At 41.5% G+C, this 25,192-nt stretch overlaps 1 protein-coding gene and 1 pseudogene across 2 annotated transcripts in view; both read left to right on the top strand.

The window, feature by feature from the left end:
- Nucleotides 1-12,849, top strand: part of LOC309870262 (liprin-beta-1-like) — a gene marked incomplete at both ends in the record, with an annotated part of 52,911 nt that extends 40,062 nt beyond the window's left edge. The window contains 10 exons of the mRNA XM_082742445.1: nt 564-633; nt 2,836-3,007; nt 3,471-3,503; nt 5,634-5,766; nt 6,053-6,181; nt 7,673-7,823; nt 8,508-8,619; nt 8,768-8,856; nt 12,461-12,583; nt 12,823-12,849. Coding sequence (XP_082598571.1) covers nt 564-633; nt 2,836-3,007; nt 3,471-3,503; nt 5,634-5,766; nt 6,053-6,181; nt 7,673-7,823; nt 8,508-8,619; nt 8,768-8,856; nt 12,461-12,583; nt 12,823-12,849 — 1,039 coding nt within the window. The remainder of the gene's footprint in view (nt 1-563; nt 634-2,835; nt 3,008-3,470; nt 3,504-5,633; nt 5,767-6,052; nt 6,182-7,672; nt 7,824-8,507; nt 8,620-8,767; nt 8,857-12,460; nt 12,584-12,822) is intronic.
- Nucleotides 12,850-19,468: 6,619 nt separating this feature from the next.
- Nucleotides 19,469-20,234, top strand: LOC309868696 (rab15 effector protein pseudogene; annotated as a pseudogene). The gene has a single exon. The product of its transcript is annotated as a rab15 effector protein pseudogene (transcript).
- The last annotated feature ends 4,958 nt before the right edge of the window (nt 20,235-25,192 follow it).

Raw genomic sequence — 25,192 nt, 5'->3', positions numbered from 1 at the left:
GGCAGCCAGAGGGATTTTTCTTGTATGCCTCGATCAGAACTGTAAAATGAACTACTTGGCCAGATTCAGAAAATGGATTCCTTTGTGAATTGAAAAGTAACACTTCTGTGCTTTATTTTAATTACAAGGATTATATATAAATAGTATGTGAGTATTTTAGAAGTTCCCTGGTATATTAACTAAAATTTAAATAAAAATAAAAAATAAAAAAGTTCCTGGTCTAAATGTATACATAAAAGGATACACCACTGGTCCATGGAAAAATGCTGGTTTATTTTCAAATGTTGACATCACAAGGAGAGTCCTAAGTGTTTTTCCAGCTATTCTAACATGTGTGGGACATTTAGAGTTATTGGCAGGACAGTTAACCACCTCTGCTTTTAAAAGAACTCAATGTTATAATTTAGTAAAGCACATAAGTGACTGCCTGAATCCGGATTTTCTTTTATGACCAGGATTCAACCCACACACAGTTTTAGTTTCTTTCCAAGATATTCTCCTAAGAAACAGTGGCACCAGAGCCACTTATTATTAATCCTAATTACTATTATTGTTATTTTTAGAACTTCAAGTCTGCAAAAGTCCAGCAGCCTGGTCAATCTGAAGAAAGAGTCATCAGATGGGGTTGGTTCTGTGTTGTTTCTCTGTCTGTTACCCTGAGACGCAAATATTTAGGGATCCTCACATTTTCCCATTTTCCAAAGAAAACTGTCAAGAAGAGTTTGAGGTTTCTCTAATGCAGATTTATTAGATACCACAGTTAATGGTAAATATTAAGAAGGGTGAATATGAACAGTTGAAACTAGTGTATATAATCACAACTGAAGACTAATTAGCCATTATTGGAAATAAATGGAACTGAGATTGTATAGCTTAGAAGTAGATAAAAGTTTATTTTAATTTCTAGAATTGTGTGTAACAGTTTGTGAATATATGAAGCCATTCCTATGTCCAGATTACAATGGAAAAATGTTTGTGATGTCTGATACATGGGATTGCTTAACTGTCTCCAAAAAACCCAAACTCAGAACCTCCAAAACATGTTATATGAAAGAAACCAGATACGAAAGATCAGATAGTCCACGATTCCATTTATGTGAAGTATGTAGAGTAGATAAATCCATAGAGACAGAACCCAGTTTGGCGGTTGCCAGAGATGGAGAGGGAGGAACGGAGAGAAACTGCTTCCAGGGTGAGGGGTTTTATTCAAAATGATGGAAATGTTTGGGAGCTAGGTGGAGGTGGCAGTTATATAACACCGTGAGTGTACTTAATGTCCCCTAATTGTTCAGTTACTTTTTATGTTTCACCTCAATAAACTGTTGGGGAGGTACAAAAAACAGACAAAACCCCCAACTCTCAATCAGGCTAGTGATATTCTTAATTATCATATTTGGGCTTCCTAAGACCTCACAAAACATCCTTAGGTCACCCGCCCGAGAACAGCTGTTTATTTAATATAGCCACTGTGTATACAGCAAACATTTTGGTGTTCTGTTTTTTTGTCTTTTTTTTTTAAAAGGCCTCATCAACAAGGGCTCTCGTTCTTCCTCCAATTTTCAACCATTAACTCTGTAAAGGCTACCTTCTGGTAGGCCACTTCCAGATGCACTCCCTTGACTGCTGGCTCTGAATGCCTTGAGTTGTAATGTAGGTGTCCCTGATAAGGCATGGACTGTGCACACAGCTGTAATTACAGGCATCCTTTGTCCTTTTTTGTCTTGCCAATTCAATAAATGATTAAATGATTTTGACATCTGTGGTGAGACATAGGTAATAGTTGCACTAAACTGTGGCATCTATAAACTTGTAGTTACGATGAGCAATAAATTCAGAGGATAAAATAACCACCTTCAAAGCTTGTGTCCCCTCTCCCCTTTCTCTACCTCTGCAAAAACAAAAACAGAGGGCAGGAGATGTTAGAGGAATGAGGGCATGCAAATCAAAGCATCTTTGGATCCTACTAAAACAATATAATAGATCATGTTACTGGAACTGCTAATTCAAATAACAAGAAAGCTAAAAAATCAACAGTACTTAGAAGCATAACTTAATTACAGTTAAGTTTCGCGATAAAGACCTTGACCTATTAGAGACAGCCAAAGAATCTTCTGAATCGATGAAGAAAAATTTAATTATAACAAGTTTAGTTTTGGTGTTAAGTGTATCAAGCATGTCATAGTGTTTGAAAATTGGTGATCTGTGTCGGGTAACTTGCAGGCAAGGTAATGAATATGTCTCAGAACACCCTCTCAAAAACAAAATGTTTAACAGTCACTGGTTGTGTCCTCATTTGACTAGTAATTCCTTGAGTAGAATATTTAAATAACTGGAGTAGAATCTCTTTCTGCTGCTGGTGTAGAAGCTTGGAGATAACGCCTACTTTGCACAGTGATTATATTACGCTGGGCTTCTGATGCAGTTACGGTACAAAGACTGTGAACTGCATTGTAGCCTAGTCATGTCATAACCATTCGAAAAATAGGAAGCCTGCTGGTATTCTGGTTATGCAGTACCTTATTTCCATGTCATTGGGGGAATGAGGCAAATAAAATAAAGCTTGAGAATTTCTATGTCCTAAATACTTCACATATGAAGCATGCCGGTTATAGGTCAGTGATGAACATGTTTTTGTTGCTGCTCTTGCTTCCTAAGTAGCTTTCAGAACTGACTTTCTAAATTGTAATATGGTGCTTGGTGTTCATAATCAACTTATCAGTTCTGTGATTCTTTTAAATAAAATCACATGTGTAACAGATCAGGTGTTGTGCCCAGCGTGTACTCCTAATTGTGCACAGCCACGCTGTGTTCCATTTATTATTACTTGTCTTTTAGGATAAAGCTCCTGTAGAAAGCAGCCCATTCAGGGGCCTCCCTCCGAAAGCTCCGGGGCGTGATGCATCCGTGGACGACAACCCCTTTGGCACTCGGAAAGCCAGATCATTCTTTGGGCGTGGCTTTTTAAAAATAAAAAGTAACAAGAGGACAGCAAGTGCACCAAACTTGGGTACGTATGGCCAGCGTGCTTTTGCTTTAATTCACTCAGGACGAGGACAGGGTCAATCCCCTCCCTTCCCTGGTTCATTGATCTGTGCGTTTCTCGTTCTCAGAAATGAAGGTGAATGCAAGAAACTGACCCCTTGGGTTTAATTCGGTGGTAAAGATAGCTCTGTGCAGGCCATCACCCTGCTCTCCTTGTTGGAGTACAAGTGTAGAGGAAAGACCAAAACCCTTGACACTCTCTGAGTTCATTGTAAACAGCTTCTCATCTGTTTCGAAAGTGGACCAATTAACCCCATATTGTTCCTGCTAATGGAGTCTGCGATGTTGGAAGCACAGCGCAGTGCTTGCCTTTCCTCCCCCGTGTGTATTTTGTGAGTAGGACTTTGAGCTGTGTTTCATTTTGTCATTCTCCTGTGTTCTCTCCATTGGGCTGCGTGTGATTGTGTGCATTGTTGGGATATCTGAAGATCGTAAACGAAGTGCCAGTGCACCCACCCTAGGTATCGTACCCCTGCATGCCAGCCTTCGCCAGTGCTGTCCTCCAGGCTGACTAATCCTTGCTCTTGGTATCTGCGATCTCTAGAAAGCAAGCTGGCAGCGATCAGAAAATGTTGTCCTCGACTCCAGAGAGTTCCTTCCAACTGCTGCTAAAGTGAACTTTCTGGAGAGTCTTTGCTTCCCAGCCTACGTGCTGTTTTAACCCCTGCTAATGACACCTTGCCAGGAGCTCTGGGAGGACCCAGAAGCACACGGCACCCTCAGAGTCCAGGGCAGGACTCTCCTGCCTCGTACCTTCCAGCTTTCTCACCCTTCCAGTGCATCCTGTCTCACACTAACTCCCAGGTCCTAACAGTTCCTTCTCCATGTCTCCATTATCCCCAGAGAGCAATGTTTTCAGCCAAATCGAGAAGTCTGTAGAAGACATTGCAAATGATTGCTTTAGACTGACTTTTCTTAAGGGAATGTTCTTCTGACATTTATTGCTTTGAAGATGGAAGTGGCATTTAGTGACACTGGAGGAAGATTTCTGGGATATTTAAGGAGCCTCCCCTAGAGTGATTTTAGGAGAGGGGAAACTCCGTTTTCCTTTTTAAAAGTGTGGGGCATGGGAGGGAGGAAACATCCTCAAAACAAAAAAATGGAAACAGGATGCTTTTAGAATGAGGGTGAGTTAGGCAACATTTTCTGGTATACCCGTACCCATGATGGCTTTGGGGTTTGGATGGAAAGGTTCCTTTGGATTTTCCCTGAGATACCCATACACCAACTCATGTGGGTCAGCACAGGTTACTTTTCTCCCTTTGCAGTCTTACATTTCTAGAATACACATGGGATAAATAAAATCCAGACAACATTTTCAAATGTTTTTGCATCTTTCTTAGAAGAAATACATTGTTAATGCTAAGAGCCCAGTGCTGCTTATTATAACCTATAATCACAGCTGTGCTTCGTAGAAAAGTCAACCTCTGCAACTTTTGTATCTTGCTGAAACACCATTTCTGTGATTTTTGTACAACTTTTTCTTTCCCGTAAAAGTGTCGTCTCACACTGAGGAAACAGTACTGCTTGTGTTTGTTAGTGGGGGATCATGTCTTAAGGGGCAGGTAAAAGAATTAAGAAATAGAGAGTGCTGGGAGAACTGGGCGTAGCAAATTTGGATGTTACTCTTTCAAGGCAGAATCAACAGACACTGATTTTATATCAAAAGAAAAATGTGTGCATATCCAGTACAGTCTTTTCTCAGTAGGACATAGCAAGTTATAAATAGGAATAACTCTCTTGAAAAAAGACTGCCAGGGCTTGGTGACTAGGATCTGATGTAAATGCCAAAGGAGAGGAGGGAGTGAAAAGAAAATGCCAAAGAGTGTGAATGGGAGTAACAGGAAGAATATTAATTAGTATCAAGGGAATATTAAATAAGAAAATCTAAGAGAATTCTTCTGAGAATTGGATGGATTTGTTGAGTCTAAGATGTTCCTGGCACAGCACATTGGGAATATCCATAAACGTTCAGATCCTGAGTCTGGGGAGAGAGATTAGGACCAGAGATTGTGATACTGGCTGCTTATGAATGAGGGAAGCCATCATTTTGTGCCAGGCACGGAGTGGGTGAACTTGTTCAGAGATCCTGCTGGCAGGAGCCTAGAACAGAATCTCGGAGTGGAAGAAGAGGAGAAAACAGGTCCTATAGCAGAGAAGAAACGATCAGATGACAGATCTGGGAGATTGTCCTAACAAGATGAAGGAGATGATGTTTTTGAAGAATGTGGGAAGAATGTCAGCAGTACCAAGTGCTGCAGAAAAATCGAGATTAATTTAAGTGATCTCAGATCACTTAAAGAATGTGGCAATCCTATCCCACCTTTGAACTTCAAAGAGGTGGCAATTTGTGAGTTAATGAATTTAGGCACAATATCATATGTGATATTATACACATCATTCACTGATACACAGCAGACGGTAAAGCAGAACATAAATTTGTGTTCCATCTGTAATATTTGTAGGGTGCTCTTTACAGACCAACAGAAGAAGAATTTGTGAAGAGTTGCTAAAGTTAAGAAGGGTAGCATCTAGTCATGTTCATTCCGTACTTTAAAACTCACCAAGTATGTATTCTGTTCTTGGGATAGCTGAAACAGAGAAGGAGACAGCTGAGCACCTAGATCTGGCTGGTAGATCTTCCCAGCCGAAAAATTCGCAGATATCTCCACCATCGCCGGATTCCAAAAAGAAATCCAGAGGGATCACGAAACTCTTTAGAAAGTAAGTAACACAGCAGACAACCGGAGGGGGCTTTGTGTTGTGTGTTGCTCAAATGTAGGAATAAATGGAAGATTGCCTAGAAACAAGTATGCAGTTGTAAGGCTTTGCTGTTCCTTTGATGGAAGGAAGATTGTGATCTGGGATGCACTGACTCACTGGGTCTCAGTTAAAGTGTAAATCCAGACATCTTTTCTGACCATACATAAGCAATGTTCTCATTAACTTTAAAGTCCTAAGGTCTCCTCAGGTCTCTACAAGGCAATGTGATGTTGTTTCTTCTATTCAGACTTAGGAGAAGTCAGTCAACTACATTCAACCCAGATGACCTGTCTGAGCCTGAATTTAAAAGAGGAGGGACAAGGGCAACTGCAGGGCCACAACTGGGTTGGTCTCGAGATTTGGGACAATCTAACAGGTGAGAAAAACTGAACGAATGGACTTTGACATCTCTACCCACATGTCCAGGCTATGAGCACTTGCAATGTTAGTATTGTCCCTGGGCTGAGCAGTAGAATCCCTTGCTTACCCCTTTGCCTGGCAGAGGGGTCCGTCATCTTTAGAGCAGTGCGGGTTGGCAGTGGTTGGTGAAAATCATGCAGAAGATGAGGGCTGCGTGAGCCAGGGGAGGAACCAAAGCTAAAGTGTCAGCAACATCTGTGTAAGAATGATTCTTTGACTTCAATCTGACTGAGAAAATAGTTACTCCAAGTACTCTAAAGCATAGCTCTAGAGAGATGGGCTAACATAGCGGTTAAGAGTAGGTTCTAGAGACAGACTGCTTGGATCTGATTGCTGGCTTGGCTGCTTCCTGTAACCTGGGTGACCTTTGAGCAACTACATCCATACTCTACACCTCCGTGTCCCCTGGTATGAATTAGTCTAATTATGAAGATTAAAGGAGTTTATATGCGTTGAGTATCTGGTAAATAGTAACTGTTCAGTGAACGTTAATGACTAATGGATTCTGTGAACGCACCTACATAAATTCATTAAGACACAAATTCTAACGGAATTTAATCAGGATTAAATAATCCTGAATTTATCAGGACTATGTAATGCTTTATCTGTTAAGACTCTAGGAACTTTTCCTACACCCTTACCACAATTGAGGGCTGTTTTGAAATTACTGTACTGACCTACTGAGCATGAGAAGGATGGGGTTGGCAAACATCTAGCACAAACCATTACACTTAGTCTTTGGAACATGGTCTCTCCTACCCTCGCAGAAGACTGGGCACAGGTTTTATCAAGGAGGAAACCCTGGCTTTCTCCAAACACATGAAGGTCTCATTTGCCATGTGTTCTCTTTATACACAGTAGAGGATCTCCTTGTGCTGTTTTAAAAAAAAATAAAGAAAATTTTTGTTTATCTACATTTTTTTTCCCCCAAAGAGGAACACGATTTACATGTCAAAGTAGAAAATTTGACCCAGAAATTACTGTGATTATGTTTCCCTGTACTCAGTGATGGCATGTTGCGCTCTTCTCACTGATAACCATTTGGAGAGAAACCATAATTCTGCTACAGTTCAAGTTAGACTTGATTTCTTTCCATCTAACCTAGTGTTTTCTGTTTAGAAATTCAGTCTTCAAACCACGTTGACTGAAACTAGTACAGTGACTTGACTTGTTGGTTCAACTTGTTTTTCTTCCACAAATATGTTTCTTGCTCAAACATATTGAATCTTTTGTGGTTTCATTTGAAAATGAAAGCTGTGGTCCTTTTGAGGTAACTTTCAATGCCAGTACCACCTCCCCTAAACATGGACTGAAAAGTAAGCTTTTCATGGTCAAATAGGGCATTACTAGGGAATTTCTACATTCATTCAGTATAAGTTGGTCAACCTTGAGAAGCCACAGGGCTGGCTTGGAATTGTTCTTCACACAGTTGTTCGTTTTCTTATAGCGACTTGGATATGCCATTTGCCAAATGGACCAAGGAGCAGGTTTGCGATTGGCTTGTGGAGCAGGGCTTGGGGTCCTACGTGAATTCAGGCAAGCACTGGATTGCATCTGGCCAAACACTTCTGCAGGCTTCTCAGCAAGATCTGGAGAAGGTGACTGCTTCTCTGTTTTGTTTAGACAATGGCTACTGAGAAAGAGAATATGATTGTAGAATTGTTTTATACTCCAGAAAGGGGAGTGGGGGGAGCCAGTCAGTACTCTTGAAAAACTGTGTTTTCTGCTTCACACTTTTTTTTTTTAATTTAATCGCATGGATTTAACAAGAAGGACCTGATCTTAATGATTCCTTATGAAACATGTAAGCCACTGGCTATTTTAATGAGAAATAATTGTATAGACATAATAATAAACCTTAAGCTCATATTTCTCAGAATCTTTGTGAGGCTTTAGCATTGGCCCAACTTCTCAGTGTAATGTATGCAATTCAACTTTACTTTGCAAAAAGGAAAAGGAAAGAGCCCTACATCTTACGTCAAATTATTTAACATATTTCCTAATTGTTTAACCTTTTGTACAGAAAGAATAGAATTCCAGTCTTGCTGAGGAAGGAGCCTACTAGGGAATGGAACATCCCACTAAACTAGTTGCTGTGGTCTTGGCTTTCTAGGGGCCTTTTGTTCAGCAACATTTCACCAACTTGACTTGGCATGCTGACTGAACAGGATTGTCGGGTCTTTAACACTGGCTTCGTTTGGGGGGAGCTGGCATCTTTTGCCAGTGGCATCTAGCCCATAGTGACAGAATGGTCAAACCAGTGTTTCTGCTTATTATTTCAGGAACTTGGGATTAAGCGTTCACTTCATCGAAAGAAGCTCCAGCTGGCACTGCAAGCCGTGGGGTCTGAAGAAGAAACCAACCATGGAAAGCTGGATTTCAACTGGGTTACTAGTAAGAGATTTTTAAATTCACTCATTCATGAATGAGTAAATGAGTGACTGACTGAATGAATGAATAAATGAATGAAGCTGCTTTTTCTTTTGAATCACAAGTACAGGTGTTGCATGGCTTACTAACAACACCGATTTCTCTCCTGTAGGGTGGTTGGATGACATTGGTCTCCCCCAGTACAAGACCCAGTTTGACGAAGGACGGGTAGATGGTCGAATGCTCCATTACATGACTCTTGTAAGTGATTGGCTCCTGGGAGTTGGGGAAGGGGAGTGTCAAATTGCTTTTCTCTGGAAAGACACAGAAATAGTGAGCAAAATACATTGTTTTCACAATGATTCCACCAGAGTTTCAGGGTGTTGCCTTAACTTGAGAAGAGCCAGAAGAGTTTCTGTTAAGTTGAAGTCAGAGGATTTGGTGATTGCAGTATCGTTGGGAAATTTAAAACTTGGATTTAAGCTGTATGAAGGCTAATCTAAACTCAGCTCTCCAGGAAGATGGTTTTATGTATATTCGACAATGTAGACCCTGAAGTGCACGCTTTGAAGGGGTAAATTTTCGCATAATTTTATATGCGAATTATATGTTATGAAGATGCTTTGTTTTATTTTATTTTAGATTTTATTCATTTATTTGAGAGAGAGGGTGAGATAGAGCACGAGCCCGGAGAGGGTCAGAGAGAGGAGGAGACTTTCACTTAGAAGGGAGCCTGATGTGAGGTTTGGTCCCGGGACTCTGGGATCATGACCTGAGCCGAAGGCAGCCACTTAACTGACTGAGCCACCAAGGCGCCCCTCTCCTAACGATGTTTAAAAAATAGAGTGTAGAGTGTCGAAGCCCTGGGGGTTTCTGAGTTACACATTCCTATATGCAGTGACTGCTCAGAAGAGACCACCCTTTTGACCTGACATCTAGAGACCCGTCTCCTCTCCTCCCTTCTGCTTTGGAGAATGTTACCCAAAACCTGCCTCCTTTCTCTCTTTAGCCCCGTTCCACTAGGGGAGTAATCGCAGAGGCAAGAAGTAGACTGAGGTGGACTCTCTGATTCCTGCATTACTGTTCCGTATTTTTATCCTTCCATCTAAGAGGTAGAAGGACTTTACAACAGTGGAAGAGACGGTTTCCAGGAGAACTTGTTCTAGATTCCGCAGTCCTGTTAGTGCACTGCTGCTTTAGATTCTTTTCTTTAAAAGGCCTTTTGTGAGCTACGCTCTGGAACCAACCCCGAGAAGTATCTTCTTTAAGTTTGTTGAAAATTTGGGGCATCTGGGTGGCTCAGTGCGTTAAGCCTCCGCCTTCAGCTCAGACCATGATCTCAGGGTCCTGGGATTGAGCCCCGCATCGGGCTCTCTGCTCAGCAGGGAGCCTGCTTCCTCCTCTCTCTCTCTGCCTGCCTCCCTGCCTACTTGTGATCTCTGTCTGTCAAATAAATAAATCGTTTTTTAAAAAAAAGTTGTTGAAAATTTCAAACAGCTTATTTTTCAATGTCAGAATTGTGGGGTACCTTTCATGGGATTCATTTTCTTCTCTGTCATTGAACCAAAGTCCGTACCTTGGTGGGCACCTGCTTGTAATAACACGAGCGCGTGGCACATTGCATGTATACTGTGTGCCAGACACTCTTCCAAGCTCCGTACTCCTATGAATACTCCAGTTTCAGCAAGCCTTGAGGTGACATTCTTGTTATCCCCCAGTGTTTAGGTGAGGGAATGAGAAACTTGAGAAATGGGGTAGTTCAACCAAGTTTCCACAGCCAGAAAGTAGTCAGAAGTCACAGGGTGTTTGAACCCAAGATGTTTCCAGATTCCTCCTCTTAATAGCTCAGCCTGCAACAAATTCAGTAAATACTTGCCTGCTTGTCTAGGTAGGTATGCTTCTGCACGAACATGAGTAGATTCAGGCTTAAAACCACAAGAAAAGTGCACATAAATTTTGTGACTATAAAAGAGTAAATCATCTTAGACAATTAGACCTCAAAAGTTCTGAGTCACAAAAATACCTATTTGAACATGATATCCTGGGCTGGATCCTGGAATAGAGAAAGGACCTAGTGGAAAAGCTGGTGAAATCTGAGTAAAGTCTGTAGTTTTAATTACCATTTTTTTGTTTATGTTAATTCCTCAGTTTTGATGACTACATTATGGTTATAGAAGGTGTTAACCATTAGGGAAAGCTGAGTGAAGGATATATGGAACTATTATCTCTTCTTTGGCAACTCTTTGGTAAATTAAAATTACCTAAAAGATTTTTTTAGGGGCACCTGGGTGGCTCAGTGGGTTAAGCCCCTGCCTTCGGCTCAGGTCATGATCTCAGGGTCCTGGGATCGAGCCCTGCATCAGGCTCTCTGTTTAGCAGGGAGCCTGCCTCTCCCTCTCTCTCTATGCCTGCCTCTCTCCCACTTATGATCTCTCTCTCTCTGTCAAATAAAAAAAAAAAAAGAAGAAGAAGGCGGCGGCACCTGGGTGGCTCAGTGGGCTAAACCCCTGCCTTCGGCTCAGGTCATGATCTCAGGGTCCTGGGATTGAGTCCGGCGTCGGGCTCTGCTTAGCAGGGAGCCTGCTTCCTCCTCTCTCTCTCTCTGCCTGCCTCTCTGCCTACTTGTGATCTTGCTCTGTCAAATAAATAAATAAAAATCTTTAAAAAAACAAAAGATTTGTTAAAAAATCTAAAAATAGTATCTGTTTTGATTTAAAACAGCCCTCTAAAAAAAATGTCTCAAGCTAAAATAATTTGCATTGTATTTACATTGTAATCACGTATTTAGATTTTTTTAAATCTGAAAAACTTGAATTAGTTGAAACTGACCCACGTGGAAATGTTTTGAATGGGTGTCTCAATCTTAGATTAAAATGTGTTGAATGCCTTCTAACTTACCATAAGGAAGTGCCTTAAAGAAATTGATCCAAAAAAAATTCAGGAAATAATTTTGCTGAGTAGCTTTAAGAATTTAAGCTGATTGTCCAATATTTTTATTTAAAAACTATTTCTATAATAGATTATCACCCCCCCACCACCACCAACAAATGTGTTTATCAGTAAGGTGTGTCTAAAATGGATATTTTTCTTGTTTTATTTTCTTGATGTGTTTGGAAATAGACTGGTGCTTATCTTGACACTGCCCTCCACATCACCTTCTGAAATAATTTGTTTTGGTGTGTTTGGTATGTTTGAAATGTTCCCAATAACCACAGACAGGAAAGTTACACCTGGAAGGAACTGATGGTGATACATGTTGCTACTAATAACTTCTTCATGTCTCCTTTCTCTTTAACTCTCACCAAAACCTTCTCATCGATCACAGACTCTGCTGGATAGAGCATAATAATCAAGAACTAGAGATTCCTTGAGGCTTGGGGAATACTATAACAGAGATACTTTTCTGATTTTCTCCCAAATGGTGATGTGCCTTAGTTCAGCAAACCTAGTTCTGCTGTCCTCACTGAACATCATGGGCTCTTAACTCTTTGCTTTATCACACCAAATCAAAGTGTAACCCAGCCAATTCCTTTCCAACTGTGCTCTACAGAGCTGTGGGGTCTCACGATCCTGTTTCAAAGTGTCCGGAAAAGAAACAGGTGAAACTTGGCTTCTGTTGATACAACACTAATTTTTTGGTGGTTGTTTTTAATTTGGGGTCCTGGAGAGGATTTTGTTGGGAACAGGAAAAAAAGTGTTCTGTTACCAAATAAAGGGTTTGAAAATACAAGCGCTCGAGGCCTGTTGGTAGAGGGGTTTCCTAGTTTTACTTGTTTTCTGAAATTTCCCTGAGAAGGTCCTCCTGCTCTAGGCCAGCTCAGTGAACTCCTCTTTTTGTTGTTGTTTTGTTTTGTTTTTTTTTCAGGATGACTTACTGTCTTTGAAGGTCGTGAGTGTGCTACATCATCTCAGTATCAAAAGGGCTATCCAGGTCCTGAGGATCAATAACTTTGAACCGAACTGTTTGGGGAGGCGGCCGTCTGACGAGGTAGCACCTGAGGTTGAGATTCCCGCTGCATGCGCTCTCCATGCACGGGACAGCTGTGCGGGCAAAACAGACACACGAGTCTTCATGGGCCGGCAGGGAAGGCTTCTGCCATCCTCAGAGCCTCAAGTCCAGCCTCATTACCTTCTCGGGCTTTATTTTCCTATATCCCCCCCATTGTGATGGGTCTACCTGTGTAACCACAAAGATTGTGTTTTAATTTCCCTCCCTCCTTTTCTCAGGTGTCTCTTATTTTCTTGCCTCCTTAAGCCACAGAGTTAAATATCACTCTAGAGACTTGTTTTCCTAAAGCACTGCTTCATGAGTTTGTGAAAAAAGCTTGGAACACTGGCACGGATGCCTCAAAACAAAACTGAGATTAGCAGACCCCTTTTCACCTTTTCTGTAAATACTTAGTGGGATGTCGAGGGAATTGTGCTCTAGAAGGCAGACTTTGTAGAAGGTGCAGTTTGAGTGTTTGGGATCCCACAGTCAATGGACTAACGCTCCTTTTATTTTACTTTTTTCATAAAAAATAAAATGTTCCAGATTTCATTGTTTATGCACCACACCCAGTGTTCCATGCAATACGTGCCCTCCTTAATACCCACCACCAGGCTCACCCAACCCCCTACCCCCCTCCCCTCCAAAACCCTCTGTGTGTTTCTCAGAGCCCACAGTCTCTCATGACTGAAGCTCCTGGTGGTTGTTTGTTCTCACAGAACAGCGTCACCCCGTCCGAAGTTCAGCAGTGGACCAATCACCGGGTGATGGAGTGGCTGCGCTCCGTGGACTTGGCAGAATATGCCCCCAATCTCAGAGGCAGTGGTGTCCATGGTGGGCTCATGGTAAAACTCTCTTTTAATTGAAAAACTGACTTCTCATTTTGTTTCCATCAGTCAAATGAGTTAGGACATTATCAGTTTGCTTGTCATAATCCTAGCACCATCAAACTGAGCCCTCCTGTAACCATTTCTAGGGAGTCTTTACTTTCCGAGTATTTTTCCCCATCATGTATTTGTATCATGTAGGGTTAGATCAGATTTCAATCCATTGTCTGTTATCTTATGTGACCATCTGGCCACCGGTTCTCATGTGAGGCGCAGCACCAAAGGCGTGAAACACCTGCCACATCCAGATTCTATTTCTGCACAGTGATATAAGGAGTCGCCTTCCAAAGGCTCCACTTTGGGGAGCTACAAGCCCTAACTTTGGAATGCATGGATGTTGGGAACGGCTCTACTTCTCACTGGCTTAGGCAAAATAAAGATCTATAGCTTGAAAATCGGTCTCTCTGGGCTGTTGTGGGATCATTGGTGATGACTAAATGAAGGAACTTTGCCAATTACAAAGCACAGGGCAGACATGCATGATACACAGTGCCTTAAATGACTTTTTTTTTTATAGGTTCTAGAACCTCGTTTTAATGTAGAAACAATGGCTCAGCTATTGAACATCCCACCAAGTAAGACCCTCTTGCGAAGACATTTGGCTACTCATTTCAACCTTCTGATCGGGGCCGAGGCCCAGCACCAAAAGCGTGATGCCATGGAGTTACCAGATTATGTACTCCTGACAGCCAAGGCCAAAGTGAAGGTTGGTTTAGGCTTCTGTCTTCTAATAACTGGTTAAAGCAAAAACTAAAGCTGGGGCTTGGTTTTGACCTGACTGTCCCATTTTCTGGAGTTTCCTGAGTCTTGTGGATGGGTTAATGGTCTGTGCATCTTTAAGAGTAATTAAGAAAATGCATTTTTGCAAGTGTCTTTCTGGGGGAACCTTTGCTCACATTTATTCTATTAGAGTTAACAGTGATGAAGAAGATGACGTTGGGATGCAGTCAAAGTATTGCCAATGCAGAGTCCATGACTTGGGCTCAAACATTGATTGCAGTTGTTCTATGGATAAATCCAGCAGAAGAGGAAGATTTCTCACACAGATTCAACTTGTCTGGCTTGCAATGAACCAATCTTGCAAGTTAGAAAAAGATACTTAAGAAATGACTCAAGGTAGACCAACAGAGAATGGCTGTTTCTGGGTATACCCAGATTCATGGGTCATACCAAATTCAGATTACATTTTCTTCTTTTTAATCATTTCTCTGTGAACTCTTATGAGTCTGTTATCTCAACCAACTTAATGTGGAGATAGAGTTTATCAGCTCTTCTGCAAATTTGTACTAATTTCTTTATATATAGAAATATAGATATTTCTCTCTCTCTCTCTCTTTTACCTCCTCTACCTGCCTGACACTTTCTCATTAGCTCCCTTTCTCTCTTAAGAGATCTGCCAGATTTGAAACTTCTCAAAGACTCTGTTCTATTTAAATTCTCACCATCAGCCTGATCACCGTCTGCTGAACTGATAGTCTCAGGGACTATGCAGTGACTCAGATGGAGTTTCTCTTCCAAGTATCATTAGAAATTCTCTCTCCAAACAAGCGAGGATTCCTTTAGCAACCTCAGTTCTGTTATGGAAGCATAGCCGGCAGACAGGATAATCATAGCTTCCCCTGAAAAGAAAACACAGTTAGGGGTGCCTGGGTGGCTCAGTGGGTTAAGCCGCTGCCTTCAGCTCAGGTCATGATCTCAGAGTCCTGGGATCGAGTCCCGCATCGGGCGCTCTGCTCAGCGGAGAGCCTGCTTCCCTCTCTCCTGCCTCTCCATCTACTTGTGATTTCTCTCTGTCAAATAAATAAATAAAATCTTTAAAAAAAAAAAAAAAAGAAAAGAAAACACAGTTAGGACCATTCTCTTTTCCTGATCTGAGATGGGAAAACCTTGCAAAACTGGATTCATCCCTGAGAAATATCATTGCATTAAGTCCTGTTTAATCAAAAACTAAGGCTCTTGGCATTTTTTTGCGTATCACCGTGACTGCGCAGCTAATTGGGGTGAATAAGTAGAACAAGCTTAATCTTCTGAGATTCATAATCTGGATCATTTATTATATTTGGGCACATCAGTCATACACACACAGGGTGCTTTTATTTTTGTCACACCAATTTAATCATCCAATTGCTTTTCTCTGTAAATGGAGTGAATATTTGAATCATGCATATTCTCAATTCTCTGCCATATGAGTTTTATTAAATCCCTGGATGTTTGCTTTTCTTTTAAAGCCAAGGAAACTTACCTTCGGCAATTTTTGGAAACTGAGAAGGAAGAGACAGGAAGATAGGGAAAAATATATTTGTCCTATGGAACTGGGACATCCATCAGGAAGTACCTCTAAGAAGGGATTTAAACCTGGATTGGACACGCGTCTGTATGACGAAGATGATTTGGACTGGTTGGAGCAGGTAAAGGCAATAGGACATGCCTGTTTTCTTTCAAGTTCCTCCAGCCATGAAACACTAAATGGAAACTTGATGCACTGTGTCTACTAATCAGTTTTTTCTCTAATATCTGAAAATATAATAAGAAAATAATAGTCAATAGCTTCCCAGTTGCTTGCTATGTCCCAGGCACTATCCTCAGCAGTTAACGTATGTCAGCTTTCACTGACAGAGCCTTGTCATCCTCAGTGTAGGGGGAAGGAAACCGAGGCACGGAGAGGCTGAGTAACTCACCTGAGATAGAAGAGCAGCTTGAAGACCTGGGCTTCCAAGCTGCCAGGCTGGGCTGCTCACTGATGTTATACTGTCTCTGGGTTATGGAAATCTGTGTATTAAGTCAAGTGGAAATACACAGCTCATGTAGTCTTTTTCAATGCAAAGTCCTGGATTTGAGTATTGCCCCCTAGTCACCAATCCTTTGATGTCATTGTCAATATCAGAGCATTAGGCTAGAGGTGCCAGTAAAGGGACATTTTGGCTCATTCTTAGCCTCTGGTTGCTGTAACGAAAGGAGGTATCCCCAGAAGTGTTCTGTTGCTCCCAGCCCGTTTCATATCACTTGCATTATTTCTTCTTCGACTTCTCATTTTGCTGTCCTTTCTTTGAAATGATGCAACCGAGTAGGTCACATGATGGGTGTGTTCTTTACAGATGGAGGATTCAGAAGACACAGTGAGACAGATACGGGTGTTCACCGAAGGCATCAACAATCTAACGGTAAGTCTGTAAAACGAAGTTAAAATGTTATTCTACAGGGGCACCTGGCTGGCTCCGTTGGTGGAGCGTGCGATTCTTGATGGGGTTGTGACTTCGAGCCCTACGTTGGGGGTAGAGATTACTTAAAAATAAAATCTTTAAAAATGAGAAGAAGTTTAAAATAAAAATGTTATTCTAAAAAGATATTTAAAATAACCCCAAAGGACTGCATGTTTTAACGGAGCGTGTGTCGTGCCGAGCTCCTGCTTCCTGTTTCATGACCCCATCCCCTTGTTTTCCAGCGCAAGTTAAAGGAGGACGACATGTTTCGGGATTTTGCCGCCCGTTTCCCCAGTGCCAGCATCACTGACGAGGACTCCAATGTTTAATCTGAGCACTTGGACGAGCATGAGGAGCCCCTTGGCTTTCCTCCACCTGATTTTTCAAACAACTCAAAGAATCTAGAACAAACAACAGATTATATACAATTGATCATTCCACCTTCTCGGAAATGGACACGGAGGCCTGGGTTGCGGGGGACAGCGTGTGCCTATTCCGAAGACGCCATGAAAAATGAGACACTGGTGAATGAGAGTGTAGTGGTCTGTCCTCTATTTAATGTAAAAATCTGTGATATATTTAAAGTGTTGCATTTAATATGAGTGTTTTACTGTAGCATTTCACGTTCCCATTCAACAGTACCCAGGATTTGGGGGTCAGGAAGCAGTGCGTGGATGATCTCGTCACGTCAGTGTGACAACACTGTAGCTGTCAGCATAGGACATCACATGCTTTCAAAATCCGTATGTGGAATTTCCTCAAGTGTTCCACGTGCCTGCTAAATGCCAGCGGCCACCTCCACTTGCCACCTCTTGTCCTATTTTATATATTTTTCTAAATACGTGTATATATTTAGTACATAGAAAATAGAACTTTTATTTTGTGACATACAGGAGATGATGAAAAGCAAATGCAGTGCTCCAAACAGTCATATACCAAGTGGTCCTCGAAAGGTTGGGATGATCTCTCCTTCTCCAAGCTGAATTTTAATGATATTAAAAATGAGTTAATATTGATCATCCCAACTAAATTAGGGTATATGAAATGCCCCTTCTCTGATGACACATCACCCAGTTAATTGTTGAAGAGTTGAAAGTTTCAGCCTTCATCTTGGATCCTTTAGCCTCAAAAGGAAGAACACCAGGGACATTTGAATACTATTAACTCAAATGAATTCAGAAGTTCCCCCCCAAATTTGTAGAAATTTCTGAAGAAATCAGACCCAAACAAAAACCTTCACAGTATTAAGCTGCTTATTTTCCTTCTTGCTGAGTATCTCATGACATCAAAATACTAACCATCTACCTACTGTTATTAATTGTATATTTCTCAGGCTATCAGTGGATGGGATTTTGTTATGTTAAGCTGAATATGCATCTGAACATTTCGTCTCAGAGTTCAGTAACGCTGAGGCTGCACAAGGAGTTTTAGAATGGCTATATATTGATGAGAAAACGTAATTCATGTTTTTAGCACAGGGCCCAGATGACATTTATTTCTAAAGGAAATAGCGGTGGCAAAAACTTACTGTGTTTATCATTATTTTTAGGGGTAGTCGAAAAAATAACCTATTTTTTATTCACTACTACACTTCCCACGATAGCCAACATGGTAAAGACACGTCACAAATTGGTGTGGGGAGAGGCAGTTCAGTATGTGCCCATGGATTTGCTTATAAATTCTATTTGAATATCAGTGGTGTGCTCTTGCAAGTTCTTAGCAGGTTACCAAGCTTTTCAGCAAGGGCCTATAATACCAAATTACTGTTTATTCGTGACTAAAATGATCTGATGCTAATAATAATCCTTTACTCTCTACTATTCATTGTCTGGTAACTGTATTGGACTCTTACATACTAGTATTTTTTTTAATGTGAACATATGTCACCATTTGAAAAACAATTTCTTATTCAAACCTGGTTAAAAAAAATATGCCAGAAGACTGTTAGAGATGCCAAATATTCTTTATTCAGGGCAGTGTAACATAACTGATGATATGTGATAAAGTTAAATATTTTTTTGATGAGATATATTTTATTTACAAAACATTGTGCACTGCTGGTTTTAACATATGAAAAGAAATAAAGTCAGTTGATAATTGTCTCCTGTTTTTATGCTCTGTGACTTTATTTTCCTTTGTGCAGAATACCCAGTAGGCTTTATTTCTGACCTATTAGAACAGTGACACAGATGCTTTATCATTTGCAAACTCCCATAAATTTCATGGGGGAGGGTTATAGCATATATCGACAGGTAGAAATTTGAGGGCTCTGAGGAATTTCTGTACAAAAGGAAATAGGCAGCTGGACTGGGTGGGGCGTAAGGAATCCTAGTAGAGGGGTTATTAGAAAAGCAAAGGGAAATGACTCGCCATCAAAGTTGAAGAAGTTTGTTTTAGAAGGAGATGTATATTCCTTTAAAGAACTAAATACTGTCTTTAAGTAAAATTTGAAAAGCGGAAACCTATCTTGGAAGAGATTGCCCAATATTAGAAGTGGAGTGAACATCGCTAGAGAAGAACAGATGTTTTGGTGAGAGTTAATCATCTCTAACTTAATAAACCAGCAGGAATGTGTGAATACAACACACCTCATTGGCAAACAGAGAGACCGGGCATGTTTGTTTAGCTGTGTGTCTATGTGCTCAGCTACGCCACGTCAATGCTGAGTCAGAAAACTGGGACTGCATTACCAGACATGACTTCACTGTAAAACACCGTAAAACTTCTCCGAAGAAGTCATTCTGCATGAGCTTCATACGTTCGATCTCCGGAAGCAGTATTGATCAGGTGAAGAGGAAATATGGGGCAAAACTCATCGCAACAGTTGCCTCCGAAGGACAGCAAAGAGGATTCCAGCATCTGTGAGGTTGTCAGCGAGGCTATAGTCCATGCAGCTCCGAAAGTGAGGGAGTATCTTGGATTCGAAGATCCTCTGAGCAATCTGTGCCCAGCTTCCAACACTCTGAACGAGATCTTCTTAATCCACTTCATCACTTTCTGCCAAGACAAGGGAGTGGATGAATGGCTCACCACCACCAAGATGACCAAGCACCAAGCTGTACTGTTCGGGGCAGACTGGATTTGGACTTTCTGGGGAGCCGACAAACAGATCAGGCTTCAGCTGGCAGTGCAAACTCTGCAGATGTCTTCCCTCCCTCCTGTGGCATCTCAGCCCTGTGACATGTCCCCTCCAGAATCCAGGGCAGGGGGGTCTTCCAGGAAGAGAAGTCGATTTGATAAGCTTGAAGAATTCTGTCACTTGATAGGAGATGACTGACTGGGCCTGTTTATCATCTTTGGGGTGCCAGGTAAGCCCAAAGACATCAGAGGAGTAGTCCTGGACAGTCAAAAGTGAGACCGTGCGGGGCCAGTTGCCAGGACGGAAGGCCGTGGCACAGTTTGTCCTGGAAACGGAAGAGTGTGTGCCCATCAGAAAGCTGCTGGGGAACTGTCTGAGTAAGAAAGATGGGCTGAGAGAGGTGGGCAAGGTTTATATTAGCATCCTCTGAACTGGACGTGGGCAAAGAGACTGTAAGGCAAAAAGGAAAAAGTATTTCAGCGAGCTCATCCACATGCATCATCCCAGCATGGGATTTTTTTTTTTTTCTCTACCCACCCTCCATTGCAAGAAAATAATCACCTGGATCAAAGCATATAATGTCATGACAACAGGGGGGGAAAAAACCCTGCTCATATTGCAGGGAAAATTAATTTATTCAATAATAAAAATAAGAGGAGAGAATAAAGTCAGCCTTGAAGTTTGATTTGCTAAGAAAAAGTCTTTAATTGTTTAATAAGTCTAGAACTGTAAAGTGTAAAATGTATTTTTACTGCTTGGGTGGGAGGTGGCAGGGTGGGGGATAAGCTGGTCCGTGAGACTACAGAATGGGATTAATTACACTGACAGCACCAGTCCGATTCAGGACCCCTAAACAAAACCTCATTCCCTCTCTTCCTATGAGCTCTGCCCTTGATCCCATCTCCTCCCCAGCTGCTTTTTCTGCGCACAGAGACTCTTGGTAGGATTCACTTTGGCACTTGCTTGAAGTGTCCACTTTCCCTATGCGTTAAACACAGTGACCCCTGAGGTGCCTGGGTGGCTCAGATGATTAAGCATCTGCCATCAACTCAGGTCATGATCTCAGGGTCCTGGAATTGAGACCCACATCAGGCTCCCCGCTTCTGCCTCTCCCTCTACTACTCTGTCTGCTTGTGCTCTCTCACCCGCCCTGTCAAATAAAACATTTAAAATAGGGGCGCCTGGGTGGCTCAGTGGTTTGGGCTGCTGCCTTTGGCTCGGGTCATGATCTCAGGGTCCTGGGATCGAGCCCCGCATCGGGCTCCCTGCTCCGCAGGAAGCCTGCTTCCCTCTCTCTCTCTCTCTGCCTGCCTCTCTGCCTACTTGTGATCTCCGTCTTTCAAATAAATAAATAAAATCTTTAAAAAAAAAAAAGACATTTAAAATAAATAAACAGTGACCCCTATAGCAATCCCTCGTAATGATGATTAACATGTATCCACTTATAAAAAGCATCTTTGCTTAAAAGCCTGGGTGGAATTGTAATAGTAGTAAAAGAGAGGAAAACTAAGTGAAGCAAAAAGTGCTTAGGAATGTAAATGAAAGATTCATTCACATGATTGGTAAATGCCTAGTTTTATGTCAGGTGTTGTCCTACACCCTTCCAATCCAGTAGTAAGAACAAAGTCCCTACTCTTGGCGATTTCTCTTTTAATGATGGAAGACTGACAATTGACAAATATATGATTATATAAAATGCATCTTAAAAATATATCTAGTGTTATGTGAAAGCACGGATAAAGGGATAGTGAGTGAAGGGGGTACTACTATATATGGGGTTTAGGTTAAGGAAGACCTCTGAGAAGGGATAATTGACCAGAGATCTGAATGAAAAGGGAGAGCATTAGTACAGAGAGATCTGGGAAAGAATGTTCTAGGCTTAGAGTACTGCAAAGGCAGAGCCTGAAATGGGAGCAGAGTCAATGTGTGTAAAGCAAAGCAGAGGCGGCTGGTGTGAATGGAGTCCAGGGAGCCCGGGAGAGAGTGATAGGAGTTGAAATTGAAGTACCCAGCAAATGAAACAAGCAAATCACCCTTGTGAGGACCCAATTTTATTGTGAGTGATAAAGGGACAGACAGACATGCCTTGATCAGATTGATCAGACTTACTCTTCAAAAAAAATTTCTCTTAGGCACCTGGGTGGCTCAGCTGGTTAAGCCACTGCCTTCGGCTCAAGTCATGATCCCGAGTCCCCGGGTGGAGTCCCGCATTGGGCTCCTAGCTATGCGGGGAGTCTGCTTCTCCCTCTGACCCCTTCCCCTCTCATGCTCTCTCACTCTCTCTCTCTCAGATAAATAAATAAAATCTTTAAAACAAAAAACAACACCTCACTTGATTACTGGGTGGCGACTAGGCTGTAAGGAGGAAAGAGTGAAATCCGAGCCCATGGGAGCAGCTGGGAAGCTGTTAAAAGAGTTGAAGGTAAAGCATACAGCGTTTGCTGATGATTGGATGTAGGGATGAAATCTACCACAATTAATGCTGTATTTCCAAACATCTTAAATATTAAGGATGCAAGGGAAGAAATAAAGGCACACACTTTGAATGAGCCTGGAAGCTACCCTGACACTCAATGTTTCCTTGGCATATGTGGACCCTATCTGTAGCAATGCTGTGTCAAGGAAACTATCAAGAAGGTGGTTAGGGTATGGGGATGAGTTCAATTAATTTGAAGGAGATGATGCTTGTGATAACATTTTTCCATACTAAATTATAAGCTAACAATAATTTTGGGAACTCTAGTACAAATTGTAAATATCCATGTTCTAAACAACTGGAAGATATAAATCAAAGACGTACCATGTCTTCTTTTTTTCATGAAAATAAAAATGTGAAGGTTTTGCTGATTTAAAAAATATTGTATTTTTTAAAAATCTGCATTCTGCTGTAAAAAAGTATGGAAATACAGAAAGTTAAGCCTTCGGGAGTCTCACCCTCTCTCCATACCCACTCTCTCCAGTTTGCTGGAGAGTTAACATTAAGAATATTGCTTAATTAACAATTCTGCTTAATTAAGAATTTGCTTAAGAAATTTGCATAATTAAGAATTAAGAATTTTGCTATTAACTAAGACGTTTTGAAGAAGTTTTAACTAAAAGTAGCTCTCTGACAGAAAGTCACTGGATTAATCTGGGTTTTAGATATAATAAAACCCCATTATAAAAATCCTTAATATTTAAAATTATTCCACGCAGCATTGGCTATAATTTGCAGGGCCATAATTTGGTAAGAAAGCTGAACAAAAAGTTTTTATCCTAAGTGAGCAACTGCACTTTTAAGAATTCTTCCAACTGAAAAATTATGTAATTCTTAGTGACTCCTAGGTACATGTGTTACTGTTTACACTGCATGAAACATATTATTGCCTGCTGACAGGATTGCAAATGAGTTCTTTTAATTCAGAAGGAACCTTACTGTACTTGATGTCTGGGAAAACAGTAAGTATTTTTCTAGGTCCTCTAACTCTGGTCATGTCTGTCCACTAACGTCTTAGGGAGATAGTAAGACAAAAAGAAAACACAGGAGGGCAGGGTGAGGACAGGAGTCTCAACTTCCTGCTCAGAAACCGAGAGATCCCTGAATATAAAGTAATTCTGTAAAGATTCATAATTCTTTTGTCCCTAAATTTGTATGGTATAGGTCTTGTAATTAATTCACTGTCCTAGAACATACAAACTGGAGAGTACAAAAATCACAGCTGTATTGACCATGAGCTTAATTCCAATGACCACCATTTATTTATTTTAAGATTTTATTTATTTATTTAGCAGAGAGAGATCACAAGTAGGCAGAGAAGCAGGCAGAGAGAGAGGGAAGCAGGCTCCGTGCTGAGCAGAGAGCCAGATGCGGGACTCAATCCCAGGGCCCTGGGATCATGACCTGAGCCAAAGGCAGAGGCTTAACCCACTGAGCCACCCAGAGGCCCCATGACCACCATTTATACTCTGCCTTCTGCAACATAACTACTTAAATCACAACAGCTCTGAGGAAGATCTTAAGGTTCCATTTTCCACGAAACTGAAGCTCAGAGATGTTAGATTTTCTCCAGAACACAAAAAAACAGAGCCTGGATTCAAACCCCATACCCATCTGACCAAAAGGCTGTACTTTTAATCTTAAAAACAGAGGAGACGGTAGCTCACCATGTGAAGACAGAAGCAGGGATTGGAGCCATATATCTACAAGCTACTGCAAACCATCAGAAGTGAGCAGAGAGGCATAAACAGATTCTCAGAACTTCCAGAAGGAACTGTTAATCTTAAAACTGTCAATTATTTTACCAGCAAAAATGAGTTTACTAGGGATTAGCAGAGACTTGCAGTTTAGGACATGAATGCTACAGCAAAACCATTGGCATGTATGGAGAACAAATGAGATGACTGCTTTGTTACAAAGAAGGGAGTTGGGAGGGGCTGTTATGGATGAAAAGTCCTAGAGAGTAAACTGGGAGTTTGTTGAGGCATGTTGCCTTTTCCTTAGCTAATCCTGACAGTCTCTTCCTGACTGGGCTGTTTCCTGCGGGGCTTAGTAAACTGGTATCCACTGGCAAGACCTGCAAGGTACTCTCTGTTCCTGGTGGGGTCTGTACTTGCTGGCTAGTGGTAGGATGTGAGAGCTCCCTCATCTGGCCTCTAGACTTCATTTTAAATGATATTTCCTTTTATTAATTTCTCCTGCTAACACCTGGATTTGGGGTTTTTCGCATCTAGAACTGGTGAGAGAATAAATGTTATTTTAAGTCACTCAATTTGTGGTACTTTCTTAGGGCAGCCCTAGGAAACTAGTCCATTTAACACACTGTACTTCTGCTTTGGAACAGTTATGGGATGGTAAAAGGCCAGGAAAGATGAGAATGGTGATTATCACGAATACTTGTCCCTATCTGCCAATTACCCTCCCCCACCCCCCAACAATACTGATTGATGTCCATAGCACAAGGAATGCTTGCACACACACTACTCTGGGACACCTGCACCCCCCTGCTCTACTTGGTATGCTTACCAAGAGTCAGTCGTGTTGGTTCCCAGTTATTCCTGTTACTGTAATTTTGTACTTTGGTTAAATATTATAGTACCTATTAAAAACAATAGAGGATAATTTTTTAATGGTTGTACATTAATCCATCCTAGGGTTGTCAAAATAGGTTTCAATCCAAGATGCCTCGAGGCAGGAAGACCTTGAACTCACCTCCTTTACAGACACACAAATCTACAACTTTTTATTGAAATAGAGGAGGGCAGAAAAAAAAAAATCTCATTTTAAAAATGACCATTAGGGGCGCCTGGGTGGCTCAGTGGGTTAAGCCGCTGCCTTCTGCTCAGGTCATGATCTCAGGGTCCTGGGATCGAGTCCCGCATCGGGTTCTCTGCTCCTGCTTCCTCCTCTCTCTCTCTCTGCCTGCCTCTCTGCCTACTTGTGATCTCTCCGTCAAAGAAATAAATA

Source organism: Mustela nivalis (assembly GCF_964662115.1).
Source record: "Mustela nivalis genome assembly, chromosome: 7".
In the NCBI taxonomy this organism is placed as follows: domain Eukaryota; kingdom Metazoa; phylum Chordata; class Mammalia; order Carnivora; family Mustelidae; genus Mustela; species Mustela nivalis.
Note: the sequence above shows the minus strand (reverse complement) of the source record. Positions and strands in the feature narration are given on the sequence as shown.